The 16,407-nt window shown below is 36.9% G+C and overlaps 1 protein-coding gene across 3 annotated transcripts in view; it reads right to left on the bottom strand.

Moving 5' to 3' along the window:
- Positions 1-856: 856 nt before the first annotated feature.
- The window catches only part of WASL (WASP like actin nucleation promoting factor), a 49,796-nt gene continuing 34,245 nt past the window's right edge, over positions 857-16,407 (bottom strand). For 2 of the 3 annotated variants that reach the window (XM_027458119.3, XM_072033252.1), the window contains exons 6-12: positions 13,182-13,350; positions 10,448-10,490; positions 9,914-10,067; positions 9,079-9,096; positions 5,582-6,099; positions 4,943-5,051; positions 857-3,554 (exon numbers count right to left, since the gene is read on the bottom strand). In XM_027458119.3, coding sequence (XP_027313920.1) covers positions 3,493-3,554; positions 4,943-5,051; positions 5,582-6,099; positions 9,079-9,096; positions 9,914-10,067; positions 10,448-10,490; positions 13,182-13,350 — 1,073 coding nt within the window. In that variant the 3' untranslated portion in view covers positions 857-3,492. The remainder of the gene's footprint in view (positions 3,555-4,942; positions 5,052-5,581; positions 6,100-9,078; positions 9,097-9,913; positions 10,068-10,447; positions 10,491-13,181; positions 13,351-16,407) is intronic. The other variant, XM_027458124.3, reaches the window with a different exon arrangement.

The following is a 16,407-nucleotide window of genomic DNA, read 5'->3' as shown; positions in this document are numbered from 1 at the left end:
CCATTTACACTTTTCTATAAATAAAGCTGCTTATCGCTGTACTTGAGCTTCAGGAGCTTTAATTAGACCAGGAATTCCTCTAATGATTAGATAGAGGCTGTTGCAATGGATCAGTAAGTCTTATAAACAAAAGAACATCTCCTTTTTCCTCTTTACATACATCTTACTTGGGAAAGCAACCACTGTCAAAGAAAAAAAATAAGAAAAAAGAAGTTCTGCAAATACATTTTTTAAGCTTCATGTCATGGAGCAGAGAGAACTTTATATACTTAATCAGCACACCCTCTACACAACAATTTCAACTTTGTCTTCCACTTACAGCCTAAACACCAGAGAAGCAATAAGCTTCAGAAGAAAGCACACACCAGATAAAAACTCAAAATGCCAGACTTCAGGTGGTTTAGAGGAAACCAGGCTGAAGTGTCCTAAGCCCAAGTACTGCAGCATACAAGACAAGGATTCACATCTCTAAAAACTTCCTAAGTCGCAGCATTCATTGCGAAGAGTTAACTAGTTAGTATTCACTCTGGATTAATGGAGCCCTGTTTGTTTGACCTTGAAATGTTGCCGTATTATTGCACTTGCCTGCAGCAGTAGCTGTTTCCAGAGAAGCTGCTGAGCAGCTGTCAGATGTGCCAGGAGCACGGGGTGTCACATTCTTACTCATTGTGTTTATTCACTAGCACAATCCAACTTTCCAGACATCAAAACCGCTGTGATTTGACAGCCGCTATTTACTGCTTCGTGAACTTGGCTAGGCAACCAAAATGGCTTTTGAAGCGTGTAAGCAAGATGTACATCTATTTTAAACGCTGCGCCACAATTAGCACTTAAAAACCACACAGTTTTACGCTAGTTGGGTCAAATTAATTTTATTATGCTCCATGATGAATTGCCACCAGTGCAACATCCTATTCACTGTACATTTCAAAAATTCACATACTAAAAATTTCAGTTTGATAAATGGAAAACTGAATGATTGAGAAGTTCTTACAGATTTCATACGTACAAGTGGCTAGCTGATATTGTCTATGCACATAGAGTGTTGAAATACAAAAGCCTCATGCTAGTTTGTTAATTGCTAAGGCTATCTGGACAGTCATTTAACCAGAGTATACGAGAGGCCTTCATTACAATGTTTAGCAACAATGCACCAGTATCATGAAATGCTATCTTCTGCTTGTAGTGCAAGTGGCGGAGTGCTGAAGCATGCAGTTATGACTAACTTAACTGCTGTTGCAGTCTTTATGCCCGAAATTTATCATGTACATACACTATTTTAAAGTAAATATTAACCTGGACACCACAGAATATGAGTGTACTCTCTGCGTGAAGAAAAAGGAAATGAAAAAACAGAAGCTGTCTTTGGCCAGTATCTACAAATTAAAGTTTTACTCAATAACGTAACTTCAGAGCTCCCAAAACCTGGAACAGAAATTTGATTAATGAACTGTGATACTTAATAATTAACTATATTACAGAAACTCCAACTCTGGGAACATAACAGCTAAACATATCTAGTAAGTAGCATGTTAGGAAAACCTCTAGGCCTCATCTGCTTAATTTTAAAATGCCCTATATGCAATAACAAAGAGGGAGCAGTACCAGAGCTTATGAAAGCCATACAAATATTTTCCTTCTACACGAGTTCTCAACTCCGCTGCTGTTAGCTACCCCTGGCTGCACTTGCACTTGATCCAATGCTCAAGCCATTACAGCAGCAAAGCTCGTAGGAAGTGTTTCCAGCAGCAGAGTGCAATAAGAGAGTTACTGCAAGGAAATTACATCACTTGGAAATAGTTTTTCCTAGTGTTATGTGCTTAAATTACTCTCGGAAGGAAGTTAGCATCCTCTGAAAAATTTAACTACAACCTTACCCCTCCCACTACTTGTCAGTGACTTTCCTTTCTTCTCACGTAACTAAATTAATTTGCTAAAGACTAGGTTATAACTGGGTTAGAAATCCAAGCCGTATCATGCAGGTCCAGCCTGTCAAGATCAGGTCATCGCTGGGTTTCAGTCGACACAATTCCGATAACTTAAATTGAGTTTGATACCTTGACTACAGTCCCAGGACGCTACGCATTAACTACGCTCCAAATATGACTGACTTAACTAAACATTCTGTGTCAGATAGTGTTTTTAGAAAGATTTTCTACCTGAAAATTACAGTAAGTACAGTAATTTATGCTGCAGATATTGAATACCTGCACAGCACAGATTAGTATTCTGTAATAGGCAGATATGCCAAGGTTTACTGCACTATAAAGTACAACATGAACATGTGAGCTGTGAAATGAGAATCCCATTTTCTGTCCACTTATTCAAATAGTACTCTTGTGAATAGGGTTCTTGATCTTCGTCACAACCCTTGGTCTTAAAGCCAACGTATGAAAACAGAATATTGCCATAAAGTTCAGTATATAGTCAAACTGTACATTGTGAGTTAATGGCTTTCTGACTTTTTGGATGTAGGATTGGTGCTTTAGCATTTGTTATGTACCATAACGCAAAGACTGCAAAGTAATCCCACTTATGTTTACTTTATTAGTACACCAATGCCCTACAAATTTTAAAAAAGTAATTAAACATTATTGAAGCAAGCAATAAACGCAGCCCTTCAGCCTGAAAACCACATAAAAATGATTTAAAAAATAAATCAAACTGTAGCAATTGCCAGTCTCCAGTATAGCCCCCAAAAATTTACATTTCTTCATTCTGAAAGACAAGAGTTGGAAAAAAAAAAAAGGACTGAACTGGTCTGCATCAAATATGCCTTTATCACTTACAATGTAAAGCCACCCTGTTTAACCTCAGATAGAGAGTTCCCTAATTATAGTATTCAATTACTACTGCTGTTTGATAGCAGTCAGTATTGCTACAGTTAGGGCAAGGTAATCTTCACAACTAGCTGTGCATCTCCGTAGTGATTTTGTTTTATGTAAAGCATACTGCTAAGATTTGAACTGCCATGTTGTGGTGTATCTGAAACCATGCAATAGTATAAACCAGCCTCAACATTCATGTAGCACTGCATTTGAAATGAAGGGGCTAAATAAACTAAGAGCTGCATCACTTAAAGAACATAGTGCTATACTAGGTTTTAATAAGAAAATTTAGATACAGAAAAAGTAGGGTATGAAAATAGTGTTTTCCTTCTTGCATTATAACTAAATTACATTAAGGTTTTCGTCAGTCTCACATATTACATTTAAACTCCCTTATTGATGGAATGGAAAGTATTCACATGTACATGATCATCCAGGTGTAAACTTGCACACATTAACAGGGAGTAGCTTTGTAGAGGATTATGACAAACCTTTACAGATTAAATGAGGTATTGCACAGATTAATAAAAAAGCAAAAGGCAACAAAAATATACAGCAAATTGGTAGAACATTTACATGATAATTTTACAGAATCCATAGACAGAAAGTAGTGTTTAGTATATCATTCACCTTAAAAAATATATATATATAATATAATATATGATCAATCATCCCATTCGTCGTCATCTTCAAAGTCTTCTTCATCATCTTCATCCTCATCTTCATCTAAAAAACAGGAAAAGCAAGTCATTGCATGCACCAAATTAATATGACAAAAGCGCTACTGATTTCACCCACAACATTCTGAAAAAGAACAATCAGCTGAAGGAGGTCAGGACAAGACACCTGGTAATATTATATTTTAAGATTGCTAGGCGTGATGCTCAGTTTAGATTGATACTGGTTGAAAATTACATGTTTCCTTTCTTATTCCCTTCCCCAGGTAGGAAATTTTTATCTTGTTTTCTGCTGAGAAAAATAATCAAATTCTCATGTCATACTTTTACTATTATTTTTTTTTTTTTTTTAGAGAACATGAAATGTCAGAAAGGCCAGCTTGTTCCAGATTGAATTTTAAACTTTAGATTAATTTCTAAAGCATAAGAACTGTTTCTCCCCAAGTTTATTCTCTAACAGGATTTCTGTTTACTGCACAAGCAGATAAAAATATTTTTGTGAGCTGAAGACTGTTGTGCACTGTGCAGTTTAGAATATTCCAGTAACCACATCAACTTCAAAATCAATTTTGTTAACTTTATCCAGCCTTCCACTGTTTTTAATTTTAGCATGCTACGATTTTTAAATTACAATACATATAAACTACTGATTTGTTAGGGAAGAGCACTCCCCCCTCCAGAATATGGTGTATTTAGCATGCTTCCAATGTTTAATTTGTGTAAAGCACCAAAACTGGAGATTACCACAAAAGGACACAAATCAAACTGTGTTTAATGGTCAAATGGTCTGCAGACTGCAAATGCAGGTCTGATACTATTGTAAGCTCTGGAAGAAAAATAATCTATCAAAGCAGAAGAGGTGTAACTCAACAGCTGCACTGGGGCTACTGCACTGCGTTTTTTTTTAAGCTGGTATTAGAAGGAGAGATGAAAATCTTCCATTCTTATTTTTCCCAAGCACTGAAGACTGAAGCAGCTCAGTACTAGCATAGGACTTGTCAAATAACACTAGTTATCTGCTTATTATCCAGCAGGTGGCATCCAAAGCACACTTGGAAGCCACAGTTCTAAGTGCATGAGCCTCTGCAAGAGCCCTGGCTTCTAGAAACAGACCATTAAAACCCTTCTTTTCAAAGAATGTAGAGGAGAAAAAATCATCACATCTCATGGACAAAATAAGATGTAAAAACATTTTATAAGTGATACAAACCTTGATTTGTAATTTTAAATTCATTATCACTGCAAACTACTATACATCTGTAATTCAAAGTGGCACAAAGCACCCACTTGAATCATCACTAGAGATCTGCCTAGAGCATTCTGTATCTGACTATATGCTGAAATCCATGCTTTTTCCCCCCAACATTTTGCGTCAACAGAAGTGTTAACACTTGAAAATCTGATGCTTAGTGATCAGAAAAATTCCATCGGGCTAACCTGAAGAATGAATGGCTTTGCTCCTTTTCTGCATAACTTCCATTAATGCACCCACAATTCCTGAGGTGGGTGCAGGTGTAGGTGGTGCACTCTCCTGGCCATCAGATACCTTGGAAAAGAAACAGTTGTTAGAATGATGCAATTAGAAAAATAGAATGTGTATTTCTAGAAAAAAAAAAACATAAAATTGCTAAGTTTATGTTTAGCCAGAAGGAACAGTGAAACTACCGTTTCTTTAGCCCAAGCCAAGCTTTTACATATAAAAAAGCTGAACTATTCTCTTTTGCCACATAAAACACCTTTAGTTAGTCCATACTCAAGATTAACTTTTTAAGAAGCAAGTAATTCTAGTGTTTGTCTTCAAGTACTATTATTGCTGAACTAATCCCCTGCAGTTGTTTAGAAGATTTTACTGAAGCATTTGTGACATCAGCAATCTTTCATAGTAGTTCTTGCAAATACTCATCCATAGCGAGTACATATACTAAGCATTTTTCCAATAGTATTGTTTAGAGTATGATTTCAAAAACTCAATGAATTATGACAGAGCCCAAAACAAAGCCACAAGTTACTACTGATTTTGGAGTCCTGCAGCCATTTGCAAGTCCCAAGGGACTTAGATGAGAACGTTTTACTCACAGATTTCAGCTGTATACCCTGTCGTATCTGGTCTAACAACGCATCTCTTCCTGAGCAGGACACTGGTCGACTGTTCTGTTCTACTTTCTTTAACTGAGCTCCTTCTCTGATTTGATCTAAGAGCGCTGCTTTGTTTCCTGCAGGAACTGGAAGCGGGTGATCGACCTCTGAAGGAAGGCCAGGTGGTGGGGGAGGACCGGGAGGAGGTGGAGGAGGCGGCGGTGGCGGGGGAGCAGACGACCCACTTGGTGGTGGCGGCGGTGGAGGAGGCCCGGATGGCGCAGATGATGAATGCACTGGTGGTGGTGGAGGATACATCCTGTTGGGAGGAGGTGGGGGCACCGCTGCACCTGGTCTAGATGGAGGTGGGGGTGGAGGTGCTGCTGTCGGAGCTCTCGAGGGAGGCGGAGGTGGCGCCCCTCGGCCCCTAGCAGGGGGAGGAGGGGGGCCTGAGCTATGGGGAGGTGGTGGTGGAGGTGGCGGGGGTCCTCCTCTGCATGGTGGTGGTGGAGGTGGAGCTGAAACAAAGCAAAATAATTTACAGTTAAATGATGCTCAGTACTCACAAGTCTTTCAGAGTCTGTCAGAAGAAGAAAAAAGGGTCTGCATTGAAATTTGCAAGGATCTCTGTGCATGTACAAGTTTTACCAACTCTGAATTAAGCTGAAAATAGCTGAATATAAGCTATGCTTGCATGAATACAAAGTAAACTGAATATAGCCCCTATATCTGTAATGTATTTTGTAAACTCTCATAAAAGCTACAACACTGCAGGGAGCAAGTGCAGTACATAAGACAACTGAAGTCACAACACTAGCTGGGTCATTAATTTTAGTGTGGTTAATGTCCTTCATGATCCAAGTCAGCATTTCAATTTCCCATGACAAAATGCAGCAAAAAAATTCAAAACACTAAAATTTTGCTGAACTAGGCCAGAAGAAAAGGGAAAGGGGCTTTAAAAACTCCCTTAAAATGAAATACAGAATTTCCACTTTGCAGGCCATCTATTATTTGATTAGGGAATAAAGGTAAGGTATTTTTTGCTTGTTTTGTTACTGGAAGATGATGCTTCAAAAAAAAAACACTAATGCATTACAATTAAGAATAGGTGGGATACAACGCTGAACATACTCTATCACTGTGTTTAACTGTATGCCTTTGCATCCTTAAAACAGCCTAGCAGCAACTGCAAAGCCAAACAATGAGGTGGCAGTGTTGGTAACAGCATTTCAAGTTAATGGTGACAGACCAGGGAAAAACTTCAATCTAATGAAGCAGGTTCCTCCACATGCAACACAAAAGAGCAGCAAAACCTTCTCTCTCTCTCCATCATCTATTGCTTCAGTATAGCAGAACTGACTTCCTTTGTGGGTTGGCAAATAAGCCTGTTTTTAAGAGCAAAACAAACATGATCTAATACTCATTTAGGAATACTGTCTTTCTAAACAACGTGAATGTTTCTTTTAACTTGTTGCAGTAAAACAACTCATCATGGTGTTTCCAAACCTGTCATAAAAGCCTGTTTTATGCCATAAATCTATCATACGAGGATGATCTTATAGTTATGTATCTAACTCTAGGTATACAGACAAACTGAGCTTGAAAAAAGTGGCAGTCATTAGCAAACATACCTTTGCTCAATTTTTATTTGCCAACAGAAGCTGCTCTGAGATAGGCTTGAAAAATCTGAATGAAGATATATACAAAATTCTGTCCCACCCAGCAGAATAAAATCTGGAAGTCAGAATTGCAGAATTTACTGAAAATTAGTTCCAACAACATTTATGGGAAGGGCTATAGGAAGAGAACAACTTCCTGTGTTCAACACACAGGATCACTTCCACATGATTTGGCCTTGAAATGTACTTGCTTTGCTAATGGCATTTTAAATAACACAGTTTCATTTCCTCTGCCATCAAGCATCTAATGGCTTGTGGTAATGTAAGTTGTGTGGTTGCTGCCCATTACTACTCAGTTATATGACAGCACCTATTAAGAAAGTTCACATTTGATTCCATGTGCTTTGATAACAAAAAGGGTATTACCCTTAAGATGATGCTTCTTTACTTTTTTTTATCCTGTTACAAGCTGAGAAAGCAGTCTGTCTGTACCAGAAAGCCCTAGAAGAGGGATTTAGAGGCAGAAGGAGAGGTACTGGTGCCTCAGTACCTCTTTCCCTGCCCATCTGAGACATACCCTTTCTGAAGCTGTGTGTCACATCCTCAGTTCCTCCAACTTCTCTACTTTTTCTGTTCCCTCAAAAGAAAACCAAGGGAATAATCTCCTCTCAAACTTCATATATTTTACAAGAGAAATACTGCAAACATTCTTGATTAAAAAAAATCAAGAACAACCACAAAAAATCTACCTCCCCTATTGGTTGATAAGGGTGTTATTTCCTTTCCGGCCATTGGAGGCCAGCATTTTCAAGTCTTACTCTGCAAGCACTAGAGTTTTCCTGCATTACTGAAAAGATGCAACGTGAACATACTCCAGAGTTTGTGGTGCCTGTAGATTTCAAACAGAAGGCTTAAGCTTTCCTGGGGGGAAGGATTTTTATATGCATCTCATCTAGGGCAATAAGGCACCTCCAAACTGTGGAAACACAGTTCAGGAAGTTGAATGATTTTTTTCTTTTTCTTTTTTTACACACTTATCTGGACTGAAGTGAAAAGGAGGAGCAGCAAGGATGGAGAACCATTACCTCATCCTCTCTCCCTTCCCCCCAAACAGAAAAGAAGCAAAACAAGAAAATAAATTAGTTTTTATAAGTGCTGCACAGCTACTAATACGAAGTCTGTAAAATCTTCTGTTGATGGTATTGTCAGTAAAAAACAGCCAACAGTACCAAAGCTAGGGAAAGGGCAGGGAAAAAAACAGTTTTATCTCAACAGACCAAAGTGTCTGTAACTCTCTATTCAGCATCCTAGCAGTGTGAACACCGAGGCACAGAAATTCTTGCAATAAAACAGGAAAATGTGTTTCAGTTGAAAAAACACACTTCAAACAGCAGTCAAACCTACAAATCACAGAACCGCGGACAAAACCACTGAAATACTGTTAATATTTGTGTCTACCTCTACCAGAAAGCATAGAGGTAGACTATTACCATGCACATTAAAGACGAGGCAGCTTTTCTTTCAGTTGTATACATGCAAGTGGACACAACTTGAAGTTAATACGTACATAGCAGAAAAATGGCATTTTAAAAGTATTTTAAGACAATATTAAGATTCCAAGGCAAATCGTAGTCTAACTTAAAAATCAACAGTTTTAGATCAACAACTCTGTACACATTTTAACAGAGTTAAGGTTATATAAAAAAAATTGACAAACTTGTTGCTGAGAAAAAAGCAATTGAAATTTTGCTTTCAATTTATCTATGAAATTTGACTATAATTTTTAGTATTGCAGTCAAACAGATGTCAGCTAAGGTTTTTTGTCTAGGAAGAAAATCACACAGCAGCATATGCTCAGATGACAGCTCAAATACATACCACTCCAACGTGGGGGACCTAGGAATAAATTTAACAAGTCATTGTACCCTGAACGCATATCTATTCAACCTCTCAAATTATTTATTCACCAGTTTCAAAGTGTTATAATTCCAACACAATTTACCTAGACCACCTCTCAGGAGAAACAAGAAGTAAATTTTTAGAACTTTATCGGCAGCCTAATTTTCAGGTTGACCAGTGATATTGCAGCAAATGCATCTAACGCATCAGCTGAGATCACATTCAAAGGCTGGGAAGGAAATAGCTTATTTGAGAATTATCTTGCAGCAGAAACCTAAATCAGATCTTCCTGATCAAAACTAGTACTTTTTACTTTAAACTAGAAAAGCTTTCCTTTTTTTAAAAAAAATAATATTTACATAAAATCTGCATGTTTCTAGCTTTTTCAAGGCTCACATTACAGTGTTGGCAGGATAGAGAGACACCACACAGACCTGTCAGCCACGTACTACTACCCTATCTAACAACAGCAATACTGCTTCTAATTTATAAGACCAAGATAAATAAATATGCAACATTTGCAGTCTGAAAAATCTGTATGGAACACATGCATAGCTTTGCAGTAAGACTAGGTGTTACTGGCAATTATTTAACTGACATGGGTCCAACCCTATCTTTAATGAGAAAGTACTCGTGTGGACATTTTTACAAGGTGTATGGCGTACAGAAACATGAAATTCAATGCCTCTGTGGTGGTATGAAGTCCAGATTAAGAAGAATATATATCAAGAATTGCTCATCAACAGCTTCTATTCCAATCCTTAAGACAAAAAACACCTTTCAAAATTTGGTGTGGAAATAAAAGGAAGCCTACCTTGTCTGCGCAGTTCATTTTTAACTGCTTCCACACCTCCTGTTTTTTCAATGAAATCATATATGACCTTTGAAGTTTCTTTGTCTTTTAGTTGAGCCTCTGAAATTCCACACAAATCAAACAGGTTTTTCAGTTCTGGGTCCAAGTTATTCACCTGCAAGTCAGACACAGTAGTTTTAAGTAGCTTGACAGAAGATTTTAAAATATAATTTGTAATAGGGAAAAAATGATACAGTTTAGTGGGACAGCTAAAACAACTACATGTCGCTGAGTTGACTTTGCAGTCAGCAAGGTCTGTTTTAAGAAAGGAAAGTACCTTGCATATCAACTTAAGTTTTGAATATTTTCCCCCTCAATCCCAAATCCCTCTTATTCCCTTCTACTCCAATGTCTGTTTGAATCCTGTAACAGGGATTCAATTTGTAACCAGTTTGATGTGCAGTTAACTTATTTGATTCCAATCTTCAAAACTTATATTAAAAAGCCGCTAAAGCTTTAATCACGTGATATCTTGAAAAACATCAAATTACTTACATCAAAACCTGTGTTTGGATCCCAACCAACATGTCCAATGTGTCTAAAAAAGCAGAAAAGTCCATTTAATCAGAGTAAAAATGACTTTGTTAACTAAAATAATCAGATACCCAGCTAGCTGGATTACTACCAGATCCTACCTTCAGCCCCCTCAGACACTAAGCAATTCTTACTTCTCAGTGCTCCACTTGAGAAAGGAATAACAAAGCCTCCAATTATTCCCATATTCTATCTTATATCACGAAGACCAAGTGGCGAAGTAGTTTCCTCTGTTAGGTTATATATAGCCTGTGGCAAGACATTAAGGCTCTGTGCCACCCTGTGGTACATACTTACGGAGATGGAAAGACTGTACAGAGATCAAGGGTGGAGTTTTGTCTTCATAGGCAGACCTGAAGCTACTGTTAGTACCAACACTAAGCACTAGGGTTTTTTACTGAGGATGCTGGGGCCTCCTATTCAGTTTTTGGTCTTGCTATAACTGCAGTTTGTTGATTACTCAGTTCAAAGGGAAAGAATGAAAGTAAAAGGTCTGCTACAGAAAAAAGGAAAGCCCTCTGTTTTCCCTAAATATTTAAATGCTTTTTATTAGCAAAATATGGGATGATTTGTCAATTAATGGATTATTCTGGATGCTAAGCTTGCTTCACGCAAATTAGACATTCAGTTGCAATGGTTTAACCGGTTTTCACAAGTTAATAGAAATTTAACAGCAAATACAATCTCACATTTACATCTCTGCATACCTGTATTAATTTCACAATGATCTTTTAAGAGATTGTGAACATGTGATTCAGAGATTATTGTACTTCATTTATACTAACATTGATTATAAAGTATGTAATCTTTAATATTACTTCTCATTTATTTTTCAACCCTCAAACAGAGGGAAGTAAGTTACTTGGATACATTGACTAACACATTTTCACAGGTCTTTTAAAATAAAACGTGTATTTATTAGGAAAACTGCCATTCTTATGTTATTTAGAAGAACGTATGCAATGTTACATTAAGTGTAGTTTGATTTTTATTTATTTCTTATTCATTTTTTTCCTGAAAACACTAGAAGTCAACATCTGACTAGCAGAAGCAATTCAATAATTCTACTTCCTGATTGCAACTCTGGCCTGGCATAAGTAGTAGCAAATGTTGGTCTTTACCAGTATCACAGCTCAAGCTGCATACAGCTTTTCTTAATGGCATGTTTGCTAAACATCACTGAACAGTAATTTCCATATGTTTGTACAAAAAAGCAACTACAAGTATTTTATATAGTAAGATGATACTCTGCTGTACTCTACAGGAAACTTAACTAGACCTTAAATGGACCCAAAGAGACTTTCAAGCTTCTTTTCCAAAGGTTTACCATTTACAATTTGAAATTACATTTAAAGCTAGTCTATGTACAAATCTTGACATAGACTAGAATATAACTTTTGTTTGAACTTCATTTAATACTTTATCTTAGTCTCAGCTTTTCTAGGACTATTCTAATGTCCTGTGAATGCACATAAAGAGTCCCACAATTATCAGAACCCAAAAGACAAGAGCAACAAATTCTGTTTATACCTGCACCACTGCACACCCTTCCACAAATTCTGATCAGAGGTACATTATACGAATGCAGATCTTTATTTGTAGTACTGTCCACCTACACTGACATCTGCTTCAGTAGAGCTACAGCAGTGACCAGCTACGAATCAGTATTCAGGTTTTGTTATGTCTCTGTTCATCCTTTTCTCCATTTTTCAGTATTAAGTGACATTAATAGATGTCCCTTCACCAATACTCATGTCAGAAGAAACACAGCTGAGGTCTGAACTGTCTAAAGCACAGTCTGAACAGCGATGCATTTTAACCCATCTCTCCTTTTGTTCCCTGTGCACTTTGTACAGAAGACTCTCAAAACACTGCAACAACATTATCCTAACTGGTAATACTGGCATTACTTTTATGGAATTTTATTCTGGGAAAGCACGCCAGTGGAAGTGATGCAAAATAGTGGTTTGAAAGAACAAGACTTTCATTTGGCATGTAAATCTCATGCTGGTTTTCCAGCACTTCACAGAAGCTGATCTTTCCTGTAACTAACTTTTTAAATTGCTGTTGCTTTAGCAAATAAAGTACACTGATTTTAAAAGGCAGAAAATTAAGCTGTCAAATTATAATTTAAGAAAAAAATAGTTTTCAGTAAGCTGACCAAAACCAACTTTCATCAAAGCGAAGCTTAAAATTACAGATAACTAAAAGAACAAAGACATCTAACAAATAGTAGAAAAACAACCTGTTCCTAAAAGGTGTATAAATGCATGTTGTACTTTCATCACACAGTACAGGTACTAGCCCACGTACCAGAATAATTAAGTTTACAAAGTCAGAGATGATATGGCTATGTCATTGCTACTGTTATGACAAGTCAGGGCCTGTTTAACAATGCACAGTTAAGCACGCATAGTTGTAAGAATAACGGAGTTTAAGAGTTTACTATTGAAGGTGAATTTAAGAGGAGTCTACACTGAGCTGACAACTTCAGCAAGGCATCTTTATACAGTTAAATTATTTTATTTTAGGATAGCAGGTTACTTTTTAAGTACAGATTCAGTAAACTCTCATCTGCATCTAAACTTTTAAACCCTGCAACATGCCAACTAGCATTCACAGAAAGTCAGTTTACACACAATGGTAACACATTTAAATCCCACGCATAATTGACAAACTCAAATAAAGTCCTTACTGGAAGTTGGATGGTGTTCCAATATCTGCCTTTGTCAATCTTCTCTTTTTAGTTTTTCCTTTCTTCTTTTCTTTGGTATATGAAATATTGTTGACTTGTGGAGTATAAAATCTGTTAGTTGTAATTTCTGGGTTTTTGATATCAACAGTTGCCATTGGTAGGTTTGGGCCTGCGAAGATAAAAGAACAGAATTTTTAATAGCATGTTTCAACAAAGCTGTATTTAAACTATATTTAACCAACAACTTTTTGTGTGCACATGCATGTGGCAAAATGCTTGTACTGTAGCCACAGCTTTATGTACCACATGCATATGACTAGGTCCTGGATGTCAGATGCATAATTATAAGTTATTTGCTGAAGAAAAAGAGGCATTGCTAGAGCAGAACAATGGTGGAAAAAAAATACAAGCTAGAATTTTGTTTCTGCAAAATTGGCAAAGAAATTAATTCTAAATTAAAGGGTTTTCACGTGCATAGAATACATATGGATTTGTCAGAATTAGGTTTTGAGGGAAATGAGACAGTAATATATGCACCTGTACACAATACCAGTATAACTACGATCCTAGACGAGACTTAAAATTGAGTGCCATGAACAGCAACACTCAGCACACTACTACCTTGGCAGCACAGTAAACATATCTTAAAGGAGAGGGAACCTTTGCTTAATAAGCATCAGGTGGGAATACTGTCATCTTCAAAGATACGACAGCATTTATAGAGCTATTTGGGAGTTATTTCTTTTTCTTTGACAGGTTTGGAAAACAGTCCAAGTCCCAGATGAAAAACAGAGCTTGTGACAGTAAAAGCAATACTAGAAACAAAGTAAACACTCTGTGAATTATGTTCTGGAGCATGTTCTTTGTTATAAAGAACTCTGAATTACTAATCTAGTTACTGAAAATGTATCTGAATTACACTCCTGCCCATTTCAGCATTTTAGTATTAGGTTGCTTTTGTAATATTATAGCAAACATACCTAGATTTTTTTCCACTCAGGTTTTTTAGTTTTGATGGCAGGTACCTCTTGACGTAAGGAAAGTGATGGTGTTACTTAAATACTATGATGCAATTTACATATTTTTCATGTGGGTATACGCACACACACACATATGTATGTGTGTATTTTTAAAGAATCCTGCTAAAAGAAAAAGCAATCTCATTCTTCCAAAACTGAAATTAAGCAGGTCTACTTAAGACCAGTTTGGCCAGAAATAGTTTGAAAAGCATACTCTGAGTTACTATTTAATGGTTAGCAAGTCAATTAAAATAAAATTCTTGCATCCAACTTTACTGGGTGTACGATAAAAACGTTGACTAAGTTAAGTGAATCAGGACCTTATTTTGATTTTTTCATAACTGATATTTTTTAATTTTTTTATGTTGATTATTCAGAATTATCCTACACATGCTGAAAGCACCAACAAGCTGTTTTCACAGTCCAAGCTCTGAATCTAAAAGGAGAAGCAGACAATGACAAATAAATTATCTGACATTTGCAGCATAACACCTCGGTGGGAAGCATCCAGTACCGACCAGAACAAGAAACATGAACAGAAACAAGACGCAGGGCTAGTCAAAACTCATCGAAAAACACGACAACTCCTACATTCCTGTGACAGTCTTAGAGGACAAGTTTCTAAAACTGAAGGTAAACTGCAGGACCAAGAATTTCTGAAGTTTTTTCTACTAAAAAGAAATGCTTTGATCTAGAGGTGCTATGATCTAGACAGCTATCCTTTGAGGATACAAAGCACAGACTGACCACACAACTATGCACAATTTGTATTGTTAAAGGTGCACTTCAAGTTCACATAATATTCAACAGTTGGTGAATTTAATCAACCCAGAACACAACAATGTGGAGTTAAACCAACCTTCAAGGATGAATTGAAAACTACAGTCTAAATTTCATTAGATTCAAACAGAAAAAATACTCTAGGAGTTGACTCTCACTTCGGTCACCAATATTATACCTTCTCACCATTACAGTGATATTCGTAGTTTCAAAAGCTATACTGACATTCAAGAATAAATATGTAGTCTTAAACTGACTGTAACTGGTTTAAACAAGTACAAAGCAGCAGCCATTTGCAAAATGAAGTTTTTTAATTTGAGCTGAGCTCAAATTAAGGGCTGATTGCCTAATTCCTTGAGTCTAATAATATTCACACCAGAGATCACAGCAAACTCTTCACTATGAAAGTTATTCTTACCATCAGGTTTACACCTTAGATGTCCACGAGGGATAAAGGCACCTTGGAAAGAATTGTATTCCTCCAGAACTGCCATGTTTATATCCAGTAAAATTTTCCCCATCAAAACACAAGCACCTTCCCCATCAGGTATAGACAGCTCAATAAGTGAAGATGAGAGAGGCATATAGAGCTCATCATTAGGCAGGACTTGACAATACAGTGGCCGTAGGCACCCACTGGTATCAGCATCTTCAGAAGGGGGTCCAGAAAATGTAGTACAGAACATGTTGAAATATAAACTCTACGACATTCTCTGGATTTTAGAGCCTCTGTAGACATCTGTCCCTGACTACTGACAGCCCTACAATAAATGCAAACTGTTCTCATTAACAGATGAAACAATTCTGTCACATGGTTCTTAAAGATTCCCTCAGAACCTAATTCTGACAAATCCTTATTTCATCCAGAACTTCACTAAGAGATGAATTCGACCACAGTAACTCCTCGATTTGCACAAAGACCTAGCTATAACAAGCGAGTAGAACACAAATCCCAGGAAATTACAGGCTAATACATTTTACATAACTCTTAATGCCAATTTATTTTAATCCTGTAATTCTAACAAAAAAAAAAATCTTAAATCTGTACCATTGTAAACGTCATACAAAAAATAGGAGCGCTTTTTCTGTGCAACTCCCCATTTATTTCAATGCATGCAGAAAATCCAGACAATCAAGTACCACTAAAACAAAGTTCCCCACAATACCTCAAAACACAGATTATACGTGTATGGAAGTGCCTGTTCTTGTTTTTCAGATTTGAAGATAATTGTGTACTGATACATAGTACATACAAAAAAAAGGTGTTCCTTTCCCCCGCAAAAAAAGACAATTTTACTGCATAAAGGGAGAATAACAAAAGCCAGATGAGCCTACGACTGTTGTTTTTCTTTGTCACTCCTCTCCTGTTACACACTGATGATATGTATAGTATGGATCAGCTCTAGACTGAACTCCAAATGCTGCAG

The sequence above is a fragment of the Anas platyrhynchos genome, chromosome 1, assembly GCF_047663525.1.
Source record: "Anas platyrhynchos isolate ZD024472 breed Pekin duck chromosome 1, IASCAAS_PekinDuck_T2T, whole genome shotgun sequence".
In the NCBI taxonomy this organism is placed as follows: Eukaryota; Metazoa; Chordata; class Aves; order Anseriformes; family Anatidae; genus Anas; species Anas platyrhynchos.
This window is presented reverse-complemented; position numbering and strand designations above follow the sequence as displayed.